The sequence below is a fragment of the Mobula birostris genome, chromosome 4 (genome assembly GCF_030028105.1).
Source record: "Mobula birostris isolate sMobBir1 chromosome 4, sMobBir1.hap1, whole genome shotgun sequence".
NCBI classification, from domain to species: domain Eukaryota; kingdom Metazoa; phylum Chordata; class Chondrichthyes; order Myliobatiformes; family Myliobatidae; genus Mobula; species Mobula birostris.
Window position 1 is genome coordinate 140288218 of NC_092373.1, and position 15971 is coordinate 140304188.

Consider the following 15971-nt stretch of genomic DNA (forward strand, 5'->3'; position numbering starts at 1 on the left):
ACATGTTTAAAACTAGATTATATGAAAATGGATGGTGGTGAAGGAAATCAGTCTGTAATTTAGTTTGCAAGCTTGGATAGCTTAAAAATCACGACAATTATTTTTAATATCAACAACTTCAAAGCTTCAAATTATTTCTTATTTATAACTCTTAATTATCCATTGTGCTGCATAATAGGCATTCCTTTACATTCAGAACCAGAAAAAGAACTATAATGATCCATTGAATAGTCAAGGAAGCAATGGCCATCAGCATTTCCATGAAGTATTTTTCTAAATATGTTTATAATATGGGTTGGCAGATTTCATCTGCCTCTGGAACATGGATTGGCTGCATCAGAACAGATACTTGATTTTCACTGGAGACACCTAGTTTTGTATATTTAATTCCCATACACTGGCAAGCATTAAACTGATGCACATGAAAACAATGCTCTTTTGTAAAGACTTCATTGTGTTGGATCTCTGCCTTATTATACTTCACATGAATAAAATTGTCTAGTGCTCAAGAGCAGAAGCTATGGAGCAAAGTATTTTAAATAATCACCAAAATTCTTGTTTTAAAAATGGAGTTACATGATTTATTATTTGCATTTCTTTTGACAGTCTGGATGTACTAACTTGTGAGTTTTACATGCCTCATTTAACAATTGATTTCAAGCACCATACTATTAACTGGAAGCATGTTGGCTTTTTACAGCAAAGAGAGTCGTTCAGATTGTATTATTGCTGATCTCCCTGTTTATTGTAGTGCTCAAGAGTAAATCACTGGGACGAATTTATTCTTTACATCCTGATGTTGTAAAGCTATATTTTCTTTTCAAGATCTGAATTTTTTTATTGTTTCCATCAGTTGTATAATGAGCATTGTTCTAAAAGTTTTACGTATTTATCAAAAGTATTTATGAACATCAGAACTGTGAACATCAATTGTATTTATGAGCCAGTTGGCAGTCCAGGTCGTGCAAAAATTGACTTTCTTTGAAATTTTCCTTTTGAGCTGGAATATTTTTCTCAGGTGTGTTACAAAAGTAATAGAATTCAACTCCATGAGCTGAATAAAACTGAAAACAAAGACTTAAGATGGACAGTAATTGGGATGGCGTGCCATCAGAAAGAGGGTGACTATGGAGATATATATGTATGATCTAATTTTATCTATGATCTAATTTTAAGGCACACAATTTGAATAGTGTGCAAATAAATATGAACTAATATATTCCTCTTCTTCCATTCCACAGGATCATTTGTGTTTGCTGTTACTGTTTCTGATGCTGACAAAGGCCCCAATGCCAAACTCCAGTATTCCTTAACAGGAAAAAATGCGGGAAAATTCCAAATTGATTCACATCGTGGTGCTATCATGGCTGCTCAGAGGTTACTGGGAGGCACTGACATTACTGTTACTGTTAACGTTAAAGACAGTGGAATACATCCCATGTCAGATTCTACCACTGTGACAGTCAGATTTGGAAATGAGGCTGATTTTCCACAATTCAAACCAGGGCAAGAATTCTTTGTATTTCCTGAAGACCAGAAGGTAAATACCTTTATTACAACAGTTTCAGCATCTTCCACAAGGCAAGACGTAAGGGGGCCATTATCCTACTACATTGCCAGCGGTAACTTTGGTACTGTCTTCCATATTGATCAACAGACAGGAAATCTTGTTCTTATGAAGGCTTTAGACTTTGAAGTCATTCAACACTATGTGCTATGGATTGAAGCCAGAGATATGGGGTTTCCTCCGTTTTCTTCCTATAAGAAATTGGATATTACTGTAAAAGACGTCAATGACAATGCACCAGTTTTTAAGCAGGATCCTTTCACAGCTAATGTAATGGAGAATTCCTTCTCAAGCCAAATAATCACCATTGTAGCTGAAGACATAGACAGTGGACCTAATGGTCAAATAGAATATACCATAGTAGATGGCAACAAAGGCAATAATTTCAACATCAACAGACAAACAGGACAGATCAGAAATGCCGAACAATTGGACAGAGAAAGGATTGCTCAGTATACATTAATAGTACAAGCAACTGACAAAGGAAAATCTTCAAGGAGCTCATTGTGTCATGTCATTATTAATGTCTTGGATGAAAATGACAATGCCCCAAGATTCTCACAGATATTCAGTGCTCAGGTACCTGAAAATGCAGCTATTGGCTACACAGTGACCCGTGTTACCACGTCAGATGAAGACACTGGAATTAATGCTGTTAGTCGGTACTCAATAACAGATGTGAATCTTCCTTTCTCCATCAATCCAAAGACTGGAGATATTACAGTCAGAAGACCTTTGAATCGGGAAGATACGGATCACTACACTGTCAAAGTATATGCCCATGATTCTGGGTGGACAGTGAATACTGATATTACTATTTTTGTGACAGATGTAAATGATAATGCCCCACGTTTTGCTTATCCATCATACTTAATTGATTTCCCAGAGCTCACAGAGATTGACTCCAGAGTTACTCAAGTGGTAGCTACTGATCCGGATAGTGGCCTTAATGGTCAGGTATTCTATTTCATTAAAACACAGTCAGAATTCTTCCGAATCAATTCCAGCACAGGAGAGATTTGCACCAAACAATATGTAAAGTATCACAATTCCACAAGTTCAAACAACTTAAATATCAATAGGCACAGTTTCATTGTGATGGCTTCAGACCGAGGTAGGATTCCCTTGGTGAGTGAAACCACAGTCATTATCAATATTGTGGACAGTAATGATAATCCGCCACAGTTTGAATCAGAGAAATACTTCACTCCTGTTACGAAAAATGTCAAAGTTGGTACAACACTAATTAAGGTCACTGCAATAGATGACAAAGATTACCACATGAATTCAGAAATAGAATATCACATTTCTGGTGGAAATGGTTCAAATCAATTTGCACTGGATAAGAATAATGGGTGGATCTCTGTTGCATCCTCTCTGAGAACCTATGTACATAAAGTGTTCATAATTATAATCACAGCAAAGGATAAAGGTAATCCACCACTATCCAGTACGAGTACAGTCCGCATTTTAGTAACTGAGGAGAATAACCATACACCCCAATTCTCCCAGAGTCATATCAGTATCACAGTTCCTGAGAGCCTTACTGTGGGGACAGTCATCAGAACAGTTTCGGCTAGAGATAAAGATGCAGATATGAATGGGTTAATCAGATACAACATTTCTAAAGGAAATGAGGCAAAATTGTTCTCTATTGTTAATTCAACTGGTGCTTTATCTCTAGCCAGACATTTGGATTATGAGACCCAGCAAGTCCATGAACTGACCATTAGCGCTGAAGATGGCGGTTGGGTGAAAAGAACTGGCTTCCTCAGTATTACTGTCCACGTCACTGATTCTAATGATAATGTGCCACTCTTCAGTCCGAGTGAGTATTTTCCAGTTATATCAGAGAATGCTCCAAGCGGTACAATAGTTGTTCAATTAAATGCTACAGATGCAGATTCTGGAGGAAATGCTGTGATTGCCTATGCAATTGAAACAACCGACAGCGATCTCTTTGCCATTGATCCAAATACTGGAGTCATCAGGACCCGAGGTTTTTTGGATTTTGAAGCTAAGCAGAGTTATCAACTGTATGTGAAAGCGTTTAATATTCCAGATGAGGATCGCTTCAGCTTCGCCAATGTTTATTTGCAGCTTAGTGGTGTGAATGAGTATGTCCCACGCTTTGTCTCCAGGCAGTATACCTTTGAGATTTCAGAGGCTGCTACAGAAGGTACTGCTGTCGGGGAGGTATTCGCAAGTGATCGTGACCTTGGAGATGATGGAGAAGTCAAATATATGCTCTTTGGTAAAAGCAGAAAGAAGGGATTCATGATTGATGAAAAGACTGGCCAAATTTATGTGTCAGGTCAACTAGATCGAGAAAAGGAAGAAAAAATATCTTTAAAAGTCCTGGCTAAGAATACAGGAAGCATCCGTGGATTTGATATTGATGAAGTCTTGGTGAATATCACTGTGCTAGATGCCAATGATCCTCCTGTTTTCACTTCTGAGGAGTACTCTGTGCAGATTAGTGAGGAGGCTGCAGCTGGAGCTCATGTTATTTTTGTCAGTGCTTTTGACTCTGACTCTGTTCCCAGCTGGAGCAGATTCACTTATCACATTGGGACTGGAAATGAAAAAGGAGCCTTTTCCATTAACTCACAGACTGGCCAGATTTCAGTGGCAGCTGAGCTGGATCGTGAGTCCATTCCTGTATACAACCTCTCCGTGTTGGCTGTTGACTCAGGAATGCCTTCAGCCACAGGTAGTGCCTACTTGGTCATCAAGCTGGAGGATATAAATGATAATGGGCCTACCTTAATATCCACAAGTGGAGAAGTTGTAGAAAACCAACGCGCAGGGGCTGTAGTTGTGACACTTAATGCCACAGATCCAGACCTCCCACCAAACCAAGGTCCTTTCACCTACCATTTGCTTAGCACAAGCTCTGCTACAAACTACTTCAGCCTTAGTTCAAAAGGGGTTCTTACCACAACTAGAGAAATTGATAGAGAGCAGATCAGTGATTTCTATTTGTCAGTGGTCACCCGTGACTCTGGTACTCCTCAGATGTCCTCCACAGGAACAGTGCACGTCACAGTTCGTGATCAGAATGACAATCCGTCTCAGCCCAGGACTGTGGAGGTGTTCGTCCACTATTTTGGAAACCTATTTCCTGGTGGGATTTTGGCCAGTGTCAAACCCCAGGATCCGGATGTATTGGATGATTTCCGGTGTACTTTGACGACTGGAGCTACAACTCTGTTCAGTATTCCAGCAGGCACTTGCAATCTGAATTGCCAGCCAAGGTCAGCAGATGGAACCTTTGACCTGATTGTCCGTAGCAGTGATGGATTGCACGGTGCTGTAAACAACAATGTCCACGTATTTTTCATGGGATTCAATAACCTGACCATAGACAACAGTGTTCTTCTTCGCCTGAATATTGCCACTGTGAAAGATTTTCTCACCAACCACTATCTGCACTTCCTGCGCATTGCTAACTCCCAGCTGACTGGGATGGGGACTGCCGTACAGATCTATGGCATGTACGAGCAGGATAACAAAACCTTCATAATGGCAGCTGTGAAACGATTCAGTAATCAGTATATAAGTGCAAGTGGAGTTGCCACTTTCTTTGAAAGCATCAAAGAAATTTTATACAGGCAGAGTGGAGTACGAATAGACTCAGTGGATCATGACCCTTGCATGAATGATCCATGTCAGAATGGTGGAAGTTGCGTGAAAAGGCTTGCCGTTAGTCCAACAGTCCAAAGTGAGGAAAGTATCCCAGTGGTTATTGTGGCTAACATGGTTTTACAACCATTCATCTGTCGATGCCTGCCAGGATACTCTGGAGAGGTCTGCGAAACTGACATAGATGAGTGCCTCCCATCCCCTTGCCATAACGATGGAACCTGCCACAATCTTCTTGGTAGATTTTCATGCACCTGTCCTGAAGGATTTATGGGAACAGCTTGTGAGCGGGATGTCAATGAATGTCAATCAAATCCCTGCAAGAGTGGCGGAAGTTGCCATAACTTTCCAGGAGGTTTCAGCTGTGCTTGTAAAGCTGGATATACAGGTATACATCATGGGAATTTTATTCTTATTCTTGTTGTTGATTCAAGTCTAAAATATTTGAGAGTAATGTTTTGGCCTCTATATATGATGATAAATGCCTGACAAAGCACATAGATTTCACATGGTTAATTTATCTGTAGCAAACCATCAAGGGAATGTTTCTTCCTTGGTGATTAAAGTAAATTATAGAGACTGCTGATATTAGTTACCCTGTGGGAGGTCTCTGAGGAACAACTCCAGAAAACCAGTGACAGGTCTATGGTCCATTCTCTCTCCAGAAGGCTGCCAATAGTTCAGGAGGCCTAAAGAGGGGAGAAATGAATAAAGAATGAAGTAAACTTGTTTGGTATGTTCACTAACCAATATAAAGCACTATACAATACAAACCCAAATTGTGCAATCGGCTGATGATATGCCCACAATCATTGGTAGAAAAAGTTCTCATCCAATGTTGCAAATGTGTTGCACTTTTCATGAGCAGGAAGGAAGGAAAAAGCTGACACGTAAGGTAGCTCTCACTTCCCTTTTACTTGCTGGATGCAAAATAGTGTTAATTGTGAATGTTATCCTTAAAATGGCCTTTTATTCCATTTTTCCCTCAGAAATTTGAAGACAATTCCTGGATAATATTTAATATAATTTTCCAATTGGTTGCTTGCATATACATTTCAGAGTCAGGATATGGCGTGTAAAATGGAAACAGTAGAATAATCTTAAATAAGGCAAGTTTTACACAAGTGAGATACGTCTAATAAATCAAGTTTGTATAGCACATAAATTTGTCAGGCTGATATAAAAATAAACAAACATTTTGACTTAATTAGTGTAATTAATTTCCTCTTAACATTATATAATAATGTCTATAGTATGTAATTGATTTTTCAAATAGTTCATCGAAGCTTAAGACCATCTCTACGTCTGATTATGTTGGTGGGATAAAGTGCATTGTAAAAGTATTCAGCCCCCCAACCTTTTAACATAAATGAGTATTAGATCCAGGGTTTTGGATCAATTTAACTGACATTTTTTATTTGTGAATCTTATGCTTCTTTGGACATGGATCCCCCCCCCCCCCCAAAAACAGGGAAAATTGTAAAGCATGAAAAACTAGAAATTTTAAAAAACTGAAATGTCAACAGTTCAAAAGTATTCATACCCCTTTGTTCAATATTAAGTTGAACCACCTCTTTCAGCTATTAAAGCCAGTAGTCTTTTTGGATATGGTCTCTATTAGCTTTGCACAATGTGATGGAGCAAGATTTGCCCATTCCTCCTTACAAAATTGCTCAAGCAGTGCCAGGTGTTGGGGAGTGGCAGTGGACAGCAATCTTGAGGGCTTGCCAGAGATATTTGATCGGGTTAAGGTCAGAACTCTGACTGGGCCACTCAAGAACGTCAAAGTTCTTAACTTGAAGCTACTTCATGATTGCTCTGGCAGTGTGCTTTAAGTCATTGTCCTACTGAAAGGCAAATTTCCTTCCCATTTTAAGCTTTCTGGCAGAGGCTAGCAGGTTTTTATCCAGGATCTCTCTGTATTTAGCAGCATTCATCTTCCCATCAATCCTGATGCTGAAAAATATCAGCTGCTGCTGAAAAATATCCCCATAGCATGATGCTACCTTCACCACACTTCACACTAGGAATGGAGTTACCTGATTAAATGGCAGTATTAGATTTATGCCACACGTACCATTTAGTGTTGAGACCAGAAAACCTCACTTTAGTCTCATCTGACCACAAGATCTTCTTCCACATCTTTACAGTATCTTCCTCCAAGTGCCAGTTTGCAAATCTTTACAGGCAAGGATATGCTTTAATTTTTAGCCAGGGCTTCTTCCCTTGCCATTCTTCCTTAAATGCCTTTCCTTTGTGCAAGGCCTTAGAGATTATGGAACCGTGAACTTCATCTCCATTTGCCACCAATTACTTATGTAGCTCAGTCAGAGTGACTATTGGTGTCACAGTAACCTCTCTTACAAGTGCCATTCTTCTCTTGCAAGTTTAGAGGGATGGCCTGATTGAGGCAGTGGTTTCATATTTTTTCCACTTTTTCACAATGAACGACTCTGAGCTCTGAGGTATGTTTAGAGCCTTTGAGATGGTTTTGTACCCCTCCTCAGATTTGTGTTTCTCTGTTATCATTTCCCTGACTTCTTTTAAGTGCTCTTTTGTCTTCATTTTAGTTTGGTCTTTTTAAAATTACCATATGTTGGACCTCAGAGAGAGAGGATATTTATTCTTATGAATTCATTGAAAATAGCTCACTGTCCAACTTTCTACATCCAATTGGGTGAATTGGTAAGGTAATACTGTATAAAATATTGCACTTGAGGAAAGTTAGTGTAGTAATTGCAAAGGGGATGAATACCTTTTCAGCCCTACAATTTTGTTTTTTAATTTTTAGTAAATTGTTGACAAGTTTTGGAATTTTTACTTTGATTTGACATAATGCACAACATTTTGTAGATTAGTTCAAAAAAATCCTACTTCAATGTATTTTAACTTTAGAAAATGAGACTGTAGAATATGAAAGTAGTTGTGGTGCCCTAATACTGTATCACGGTAATGTACATATCAAGCATTGTGAATATCTGTGGACAATTCCAGGCACCCAAAATAACAAAGGTATTCCTCAGTCCCTCTCAATTGACTTGCATGCTTTGGCATTGACATTACGTTGTATGTGTGATATGATAGGCAGGAATGGTTAGTTTAAAGCATAAAGAAGTGGGTTCACTTTGTGGATGGGCAATCCAAAAGACCACCCTCTGCATGGAGCGGATTTTGCCAACTGGGATGGTTAATCATACCTCTATGACTCTGTTGTCCTTAGGACAAGTGAACACTCTAATGCACAGTCAGCATTTTGTGTTCATCTGTTCATACATACCAACCTCGGAAGCTATGAACGATGCAGCCAAGGAAGACTGAATAAAGCCAAGACCATTTCCAAGAGGAAGAAAAACTAAACCTCCTGGGCAACTTCAGTGCCAAGGTCAGAAAAGTGCAATCCTTTGGAATGACATGATTGGCATGGAAGAAGTTGGAAAAGCTAACTGACATGTTTGTACCATATTACCTTCAGCAGTGAATAGAAACCAAAATCCCTTCATCCTTTAACTCACAAATGTACCTCTTATTATGATGGATTATATTTTGCCAGCTGCATTGTGCCTCATTTTACATTCTTGGGCCAAGAATAGTCAAAAGAGTTTAGTTCAGTACTATATCATTTTAAGCTTTAAACACTTAGGCTCTGGAGTTCAGTTTGTTAGTGATGATGTTTTGCCCACTCTTCTACTAAAGGTATAATTGCTTTGGAATAAATAGATTTTTCTAAAATATGATAGCTGTTTTATTTTTTCATCTGTCCTTTCCTTGAACTGTTTCTTTTATGTTCCATATGCTTTATTACATTAAAATATTGAAATCAAGAACTCAAATACATATTTGAATAACTAAACAATAGCAAGGGAGATACTGTCTTAGAATTTATTGTCAATGAAATATCAAGACTAGTAGTTTACAGTGCTTAAACACAAATCACACAGCAATACACAAATGCAAAATTCTGAAACTTTTTGTCCATTGCCGTTAGCTTTGTAAAATCATTGTCTTGCTATTTGACTCACCATTGAAATATTTAGGTTTTCATGAGCTCCCTGAGCATGCTTGATAATTACAAATTAAACTTGTAACATTCTCGTAATTCTCCTCTGTAATCTCTCTACCGCTGTCACATTCATTCTGTAACACAGTGGCCAGCATTGTTTGCATTGCTTTGTAACTTAATTAGTCTTTTGTATCTTTCTAGAATGATGGCCATGTTCTTATTATCTATGCTTTCTCTAATAGATGAAAGTATTCTATATGCATTTTTAATATCTTGTCTAACTGTCCCTCAGCTTTTGGTGATTTATAGATATACAATCACTGTGCTTCTCTGTACATCTCCCTGTAAAAAGTGTAATAATTCCTCTCTTTTTTTCTCTGTTAATCTAGTCTTTATATTCATTTTCTGTGCCTGATTCCACCTTAATCCTTCTGGTTGAGACTTTGCATTGTCCATTTCATATTACTGATTGATTAAGGAGAAACAGTTATTTGTCTTGCCCTTTCTGATCATGTGGAAAGCATCACACCATTGTCATCACCCACTTAAAATATCTTGTAGGGCAGTCTCACGGAAGCTAAGCAGGCAACAGTACATCTCTGACATTATGGTTTAGGTATAATAAATTCTTCATATTCAAGCTTTATTTTTTATGAGAAGTCTGTTTCTTAATATTTAGATTTAAAGTAAATTATTAAATTTAGTAAAATAAAGCTAAGAATTATTTGAAATACAGAGGAAAGGGATTTTTTTACAGATTCTAATCTAAATGTATGTTGTCTTCATTTGTCTTCAATTAAACCTTTGAAACTTTATCTGTGTAAAAGGTTGAAAATCTGACTTCCAGTTATTGATTGCCATCTCACTGGTGTTGTTCATGGGTGCCACCTTCTCCCATCCCATGTAAAAATCAGCAGATCCCCATTATATTTACTGAGTCTTTTAGTAGTTGTTGTATTATCTTCCTCATGACAGAACCCCAACCCCACTTATTCTCAGTGACCATTCTGTTTCAGAAAGCTCCAGATTAGTTTTATGATTTATTTAAGTGGAAATGGGCTTTTCAAAGACTTAATCAAGAGGATAGATGAGGTTGTCGAAAGTGATTTGAGCAAGGACTTTGACAATCCCCCGCATGGCAGGCTAGTCTGGAAGGTTAGATTGCATGGAATCCAAAGAGAGATAGCCAATTGGATTTGGATAACTAATAGGAAGCAGAAAATGACTGGTTAAGGTAGTTTTTCAGACTGGAAGTCTGTGACTACTACTGTGCCCCAGAGACTGGAGTTGAAACCTTTCTTGTTTATTATTATATTACCAATGTGAATGTGCAAGGGATGGTTACTAAACTAAGTGGTAGGCTGACAGTGAAGTAGTTAGCAAAAATTGTAGGGGATCTTGATTAGCTAGGTAAGTGGGCCAAGGAATTGCAAATGGCTTTTATTAGCCATCATTAAGTTAGAAAGAGTGCAATAAAAGAATTACAAGAATATTGCCAAGGTTTGGGGCCGGAGTTATAAGGAGAGATTAGGCAGGCTTGGACTGTGTTCTTTGCAACATGGGAGAATGAGGGAAGACCTTATAGAAATTTATAAAGTCATGAGGGATACACATCTGGTGAGTGTACATAATCTTTTTTTTCATGGAAGGAGAACTAAAAGCTGAGGACATAAGTTTGGCGGGGAGGGGGAACATTGACTCAGACCATGAGAGGGCCGCATCGGGCATTTTCATGCCTTACAAGGTGCAAATTGGAAGTCTGTGTGGGGCGCCACTCCTCGCACAGACACTAGAGCAATGTGTGATTAAGTGCCTTGCTCAAGGACACAAACACGCTGCAACAGCTGAGGCTTGAACTAGCGACCTTCAAACCACTAGACGAACACCTTAAACACTTGGCCACATGCCCAACACAAGGTGAGAGTTGAAAGATTTAAAAGGGACTTGAGGGGCAACTTCTTCATGCAGAGAGCAGTACATTATATCACAAGGACTACCAGAGAAAGTGGTTGAGGTAGGTTCAGTAACAACATCTGAAAGATATTTGGATAAGTCCATGATAGGAGGGGTTTAAAGGGATATGGGCAAATTTAAAAAGTTAACTTTAAAAAGTAGGATGAAGTATTTACCAGTATATAGTTGAAAGGTATGCAAGCATGATTGACTATATCTGAAAGTACAGTACGGAACAGATTGTGCTATGTACCGCAGCACGGTAGTCTTGCAGTAAGTATGATGCTTTATTGTGCCAGCTAAAGATCAGAGTTCAATTCCTGTCGCTGTCTGAAAGGAATTTGTATGTACACCCCACGGCTGCTTGGTTTCCTCCCACATTCCAAAACATACAATTAGGTTAGTGAGTTGTGGGCATGCTTTGTTGGAACTGGAAGTATGATGTCATGGTGGGCTGCTGAGCACAGTTGTTGCAGATTTGATCCAAGTGATGCATTTCACTGTATGTTCCGATGTACAGGTGACAAATAAAGCTAATCTTCAATCTTTTAAAAAAAGTTCAAAGTAAAATTATCGAAGTATATATATGTTACCATCTATACCTTGAAATTCATCTTCTTGCAGGCATTTACAAGAAAAAAGAAATAGAAGAGAGTTTTATGAAAAACTTTACCTAAAGAAAGACTGACAAACAACCAATGTGCAAAAGGCAAACTGTACAGATATAAACACTAGAACGAGAGTTGTAAAGAGGCTTTGCAAGTGAGTCTGCAGGTCATAGAACCAGTTCAGAGTAGTGGTGAATGGAGTCCTTTTCCTGAACATGATGGTGTGGACCTCAGGCTTCCGTGCCTCCTACCAGATGGCAGTAGCAAAAAAGCACGTGATTTCTGGCCAAGGCAAACAAAATGAATCATGGCTTTCCCTTCAACTAAATTGGTAAATTAGTTTATTATTATTACATGAACTGAGGTACAATGAAAACTCATCTTCCTTACCACTCATATCGATCAATTCATTACAACAGTGCATTGAGGCAGTACAAATTAAAACAATAACAGAGTACAAATAAAATGTTACAGTTACAGAGAAAGTGCACTGCAGGTAGGCAATGAGGGTTAGGGTCTTAGCAAGGTAGATTGAGGACAAGAGGTCATCATATTGTAATGGATCTATTCAATAGTCTTATAGCAGTGGGATAGAAACTGTCCTTGAGCCTGGTGGTACAAGCTTTCAGGCTTTTGTACCTTCTGCTCGATGGGAGAGTGGAGAAGAGAGGATGTCGGTGATGGGTTGATTATGCTAGCTGCTTTACTTTGCCAGCAAGAAGTATAGAAAGTCCATGAAGGGGATACTGGTTTCCGTGATTTTCTGAGGCATTGCAGAGGCAGAGCCATTGCCATACCAACCCATGATGCATCTGAATAGGATGCTTTTTGTGGTGCATCAAACGTCCTGAGGGAATAGCAGCACCAGAGAACTGACTTGGCAACTCCGCAACATGGCTGACAAACTGTGTGAAATTCAGTATCAATACACATTCAATAACATGCAGAACAACAACATACAGACCAGCATTTATTTCTTCAAATTGGTTTTAGCCTTTATTTTTATTCCAATTCCATGTGGATATATAAATGTTATTGTATTAAGGAGCTGGATTTCTGAAATAAACATTAGATTAAGGATTTTTCAGAAAATGCACTACGTACTGTACATTACTCTAAAATATAACAATTTAATTTTTTGTCGCATTTATCCAGTTTGCATTGTGCAGCTTGAATCTTACTGAAGTGAGGGAGTACAGACTCCCTAGAATGTTCTAAAACCTCCCTGGTAAATTACCTCTTCAAGATTGTACTGTTGCACTAATTTTCAATGCATTGGAAAGCCACAATTCCCAGATGGCATCTTAATGCTATCTTATCATTATAATTAATACTGGATAATATTCATCATACCATTCCTTTTACTTGTTGTAGGCAGAACATGTGATTCGACTATTAACTATTGTGAGTGCAATCCCTGTTTCAATGGAGCAACCTGCCAGAATCAAGCTGATGGTTATTACTGCCACTGCCCATTTGGTAAGAAATAACAATATAATATGCACCTGCATATGCATATACGCCAGTGCACTGTCTATGTATATTTATAGATTTCTGAAGGTGTGCAAGTTTACATTACTTGAACAAGATCATAAAAAGATAGTAAGAAATTACTTATTCATTTTTTACTTTCCTTAGGCTGTGAAAATGATATTTATAATAAATATATTGCATGATTAGAATTTTAATTAAGTTACTTTGATATGCTACTTTGACATTTGTTTCATTTCAACCAGCAATTCAGGCTGACTTGTACATATTTCAGAGTTTGTGCCTGAACTGCTTTACAACTTTACTTTCACTGTGATTACTAGCTATGTGTCATTCATAACAATGTAATAATGTTTAGTTTGTAGTGTGCACTACATCAGTTGAACTAGTGTCATGATGACTTACCAGATTCTACAATAATAACACATTTCAAAAGTACTTCAGTGGCTGCAAAGGACTTCCACTTGTCCTGATGTGAATTGGTGGGATGAGTGAAATTAATTTCTGTTTCCTTTCTTTTCTTGTTTTCTTGTTTGTTTTTTCCTGTAACATGATATAGTTATTAAAATTACATTGACCTTAAAGTTATGCTGGATATATTGAGATTTATAAAACCAATTAACATTATTAATGTCTGATTATTTTTTACATTTTCATTAATTTGCAGTCAAACTGAAGTCATATCTGGACAGTAACCAGAGAGAAAGTTAATTACAGATGACATAGTGAAGATGTCTATCCTCTCTCATGTGTAAACTGTTTTAAAATTATTTCAGCAGAAAGGGAATGCCTCATTCCTTTAAATTCTTAAATTTTCTCCTTTATTCATGTTACTTTTTCAACTGAAGTACCCTTTTCTCCTCCTTCTGTCCATTCCAGTCAAGGCTAAGTTACATTAGTATCCCTTTATGATACTTGTGAGCTTGTCTGTAATAGCAAGTTATCAAACTGAAGGCTGGAATATAAACTCGAAACAGTAAAAGTGGACTCAGACCATAAATAACAAAGCGCAATTGACTTATGGATAGCCACAGTGAATACCATAAAATGTGTATGTCTGCTCACAGAGAAAGAAAGAAGTATAGTTTACTGAGAGAAATAAGTACAATGTCAGCTTAGTGATCTATCGTGCACAGTCTAAAGAGCTGGGTATAATGCTAATGGGCAAGTCAATATAGTACAGGAAACTACCATGCTATTATTTAGTTCTGAAGATCTCATTAAAAAAAGGGAATTATTTCGCCAATACTGGTGGATTTCCCATAATAGAATATATGTAGTGTCCAGTTTTCTTCTTAAATTCAAGCATAACTGCCTTCTTTGCTCATTTAGTGGTGGTTAATAAGGCAAATAGACTCTTCTGCAGGTGGGTCAGATTGGTTCTGACACTTGCACAATCCCACTGTGTACTCACGATGTGTTAATTTCAAATGTTCATGTTCTTGAAGGCCCGAGTTAAACTATTCAGTTGTCTTCCTAATAATCTATTCTGAAGACAGTGCATGATTAGAATGCATGTTTTCGAAGACTGCCTTTGGGCATGCGAACGCTGTGGCTCACTAAGTCTAACTGAATGAGTTTAATTAGGGTCTTAATGCAGGAGAAATTAACTTGGGAGAGGTCACTGGTATTGGCCCACTCATCCTTTAAGTGAATTTGGAGGATTTAACACAGACAATGTTGGTGATATTTTCCAGTGTCTTTTTCCTGGTGGCATTTTTTTCTGCTGTAAGTAGCTCAGGACTCAACGGATCCAGGTGGACAGGGATCAATGCTGCCCAATCAACTATGTGTTTTAGATTAGGTCTGAGATCACGGAACTCAGATACCCTTTGCTCAGCTGACCACAGGCATTAATGGTGCATTGAAGATGATAGTGAATTTCATCACCGATGTCTTTCTTCATCAGTCCAACTCCTTGCATTAATATTGAACGTTCTAAGCCCACCATAAGTCATTGTAGTTCATCACTGTGGGTATTCACTCTTCCGATGTAAATTACATTTGGAAGCGCTTGTGCTTTTTTTTGTAGACACTGCAACATCTGCAAAAGTGCTCTTAAGGATTTTGTTTCTGAAGAGAACATACTAACTTGTACAGAAACTATTGCCATCATGTATTAAAATGAAGTATTAAGGGTTGAAATCAGTGCCAGTATGGCAGGCGACCAGCACAAATTTAAGGTGATTTAAACCACATTGGACATTGCTGCATATTAAATGTTGAGAGCTATTACTTCATTTTGTAAATGTTATTTAAGATAAATCACAATTATTATTCTAACATATTTGTACTTCCCAAGGTTTTGTATGCATTAGCTTTTGATATAATTGTGAATTTGCCAATATAGCAAGTCATCAAATTGAATCTGGAGTATAAAGTAGATGGTTTATGCCAACAGATTCTGCATTGTCCTTGTGTTAAACAGATATGATTGAACTCAGTTTGGGAATTTACTGACAATAACCCTGGAGAGTTCTGCATTCTGTTCGGCTGATGTTCCTTGAGGACTGAAAGAAAAAGCATAAAAATAGCAATTAACATTTTAAATTTCTGCCCTTTCACTTCAAAGACCAGCATTTTGACCTCATTCACAGTGATGAGTGAAGCTCTTAAGAATTCAGTGTAATACAGAGCACTTGAATGGCACATAACTGCACATAACTTCAGTCAATTTCTCACTAAAATTTCACTCTCATGTAAAAGT

The 15971-nt window shown here is 37.9% G+C and overlaps 1 protein-coding gene across 1 annotated transcript in view; it reads left to right on the top strand.

Annotated features, from left to right (window-relative positions):
• fat4 (FAT atypical cadherin 4) overlaps positions 1 to 15971 on the top strand; it is a 391785-nt gene that overhangs the window by 321606 nt on the left and 54208 nt on the right. The window contains exons 10-11 of the mRNA XM_072256139.1: positions 1242 to 5600; positions 13148 to 13252. Coding sequence (XP_072112240.1) covers positions 1242 to 5600; positions 13148 to 13252 — 4464 coding nt within the window. The remainder of the gene's footprint in view (positions 1 to 1241; positions 5601 to 13147; positions 13253 to 15971) is intronic.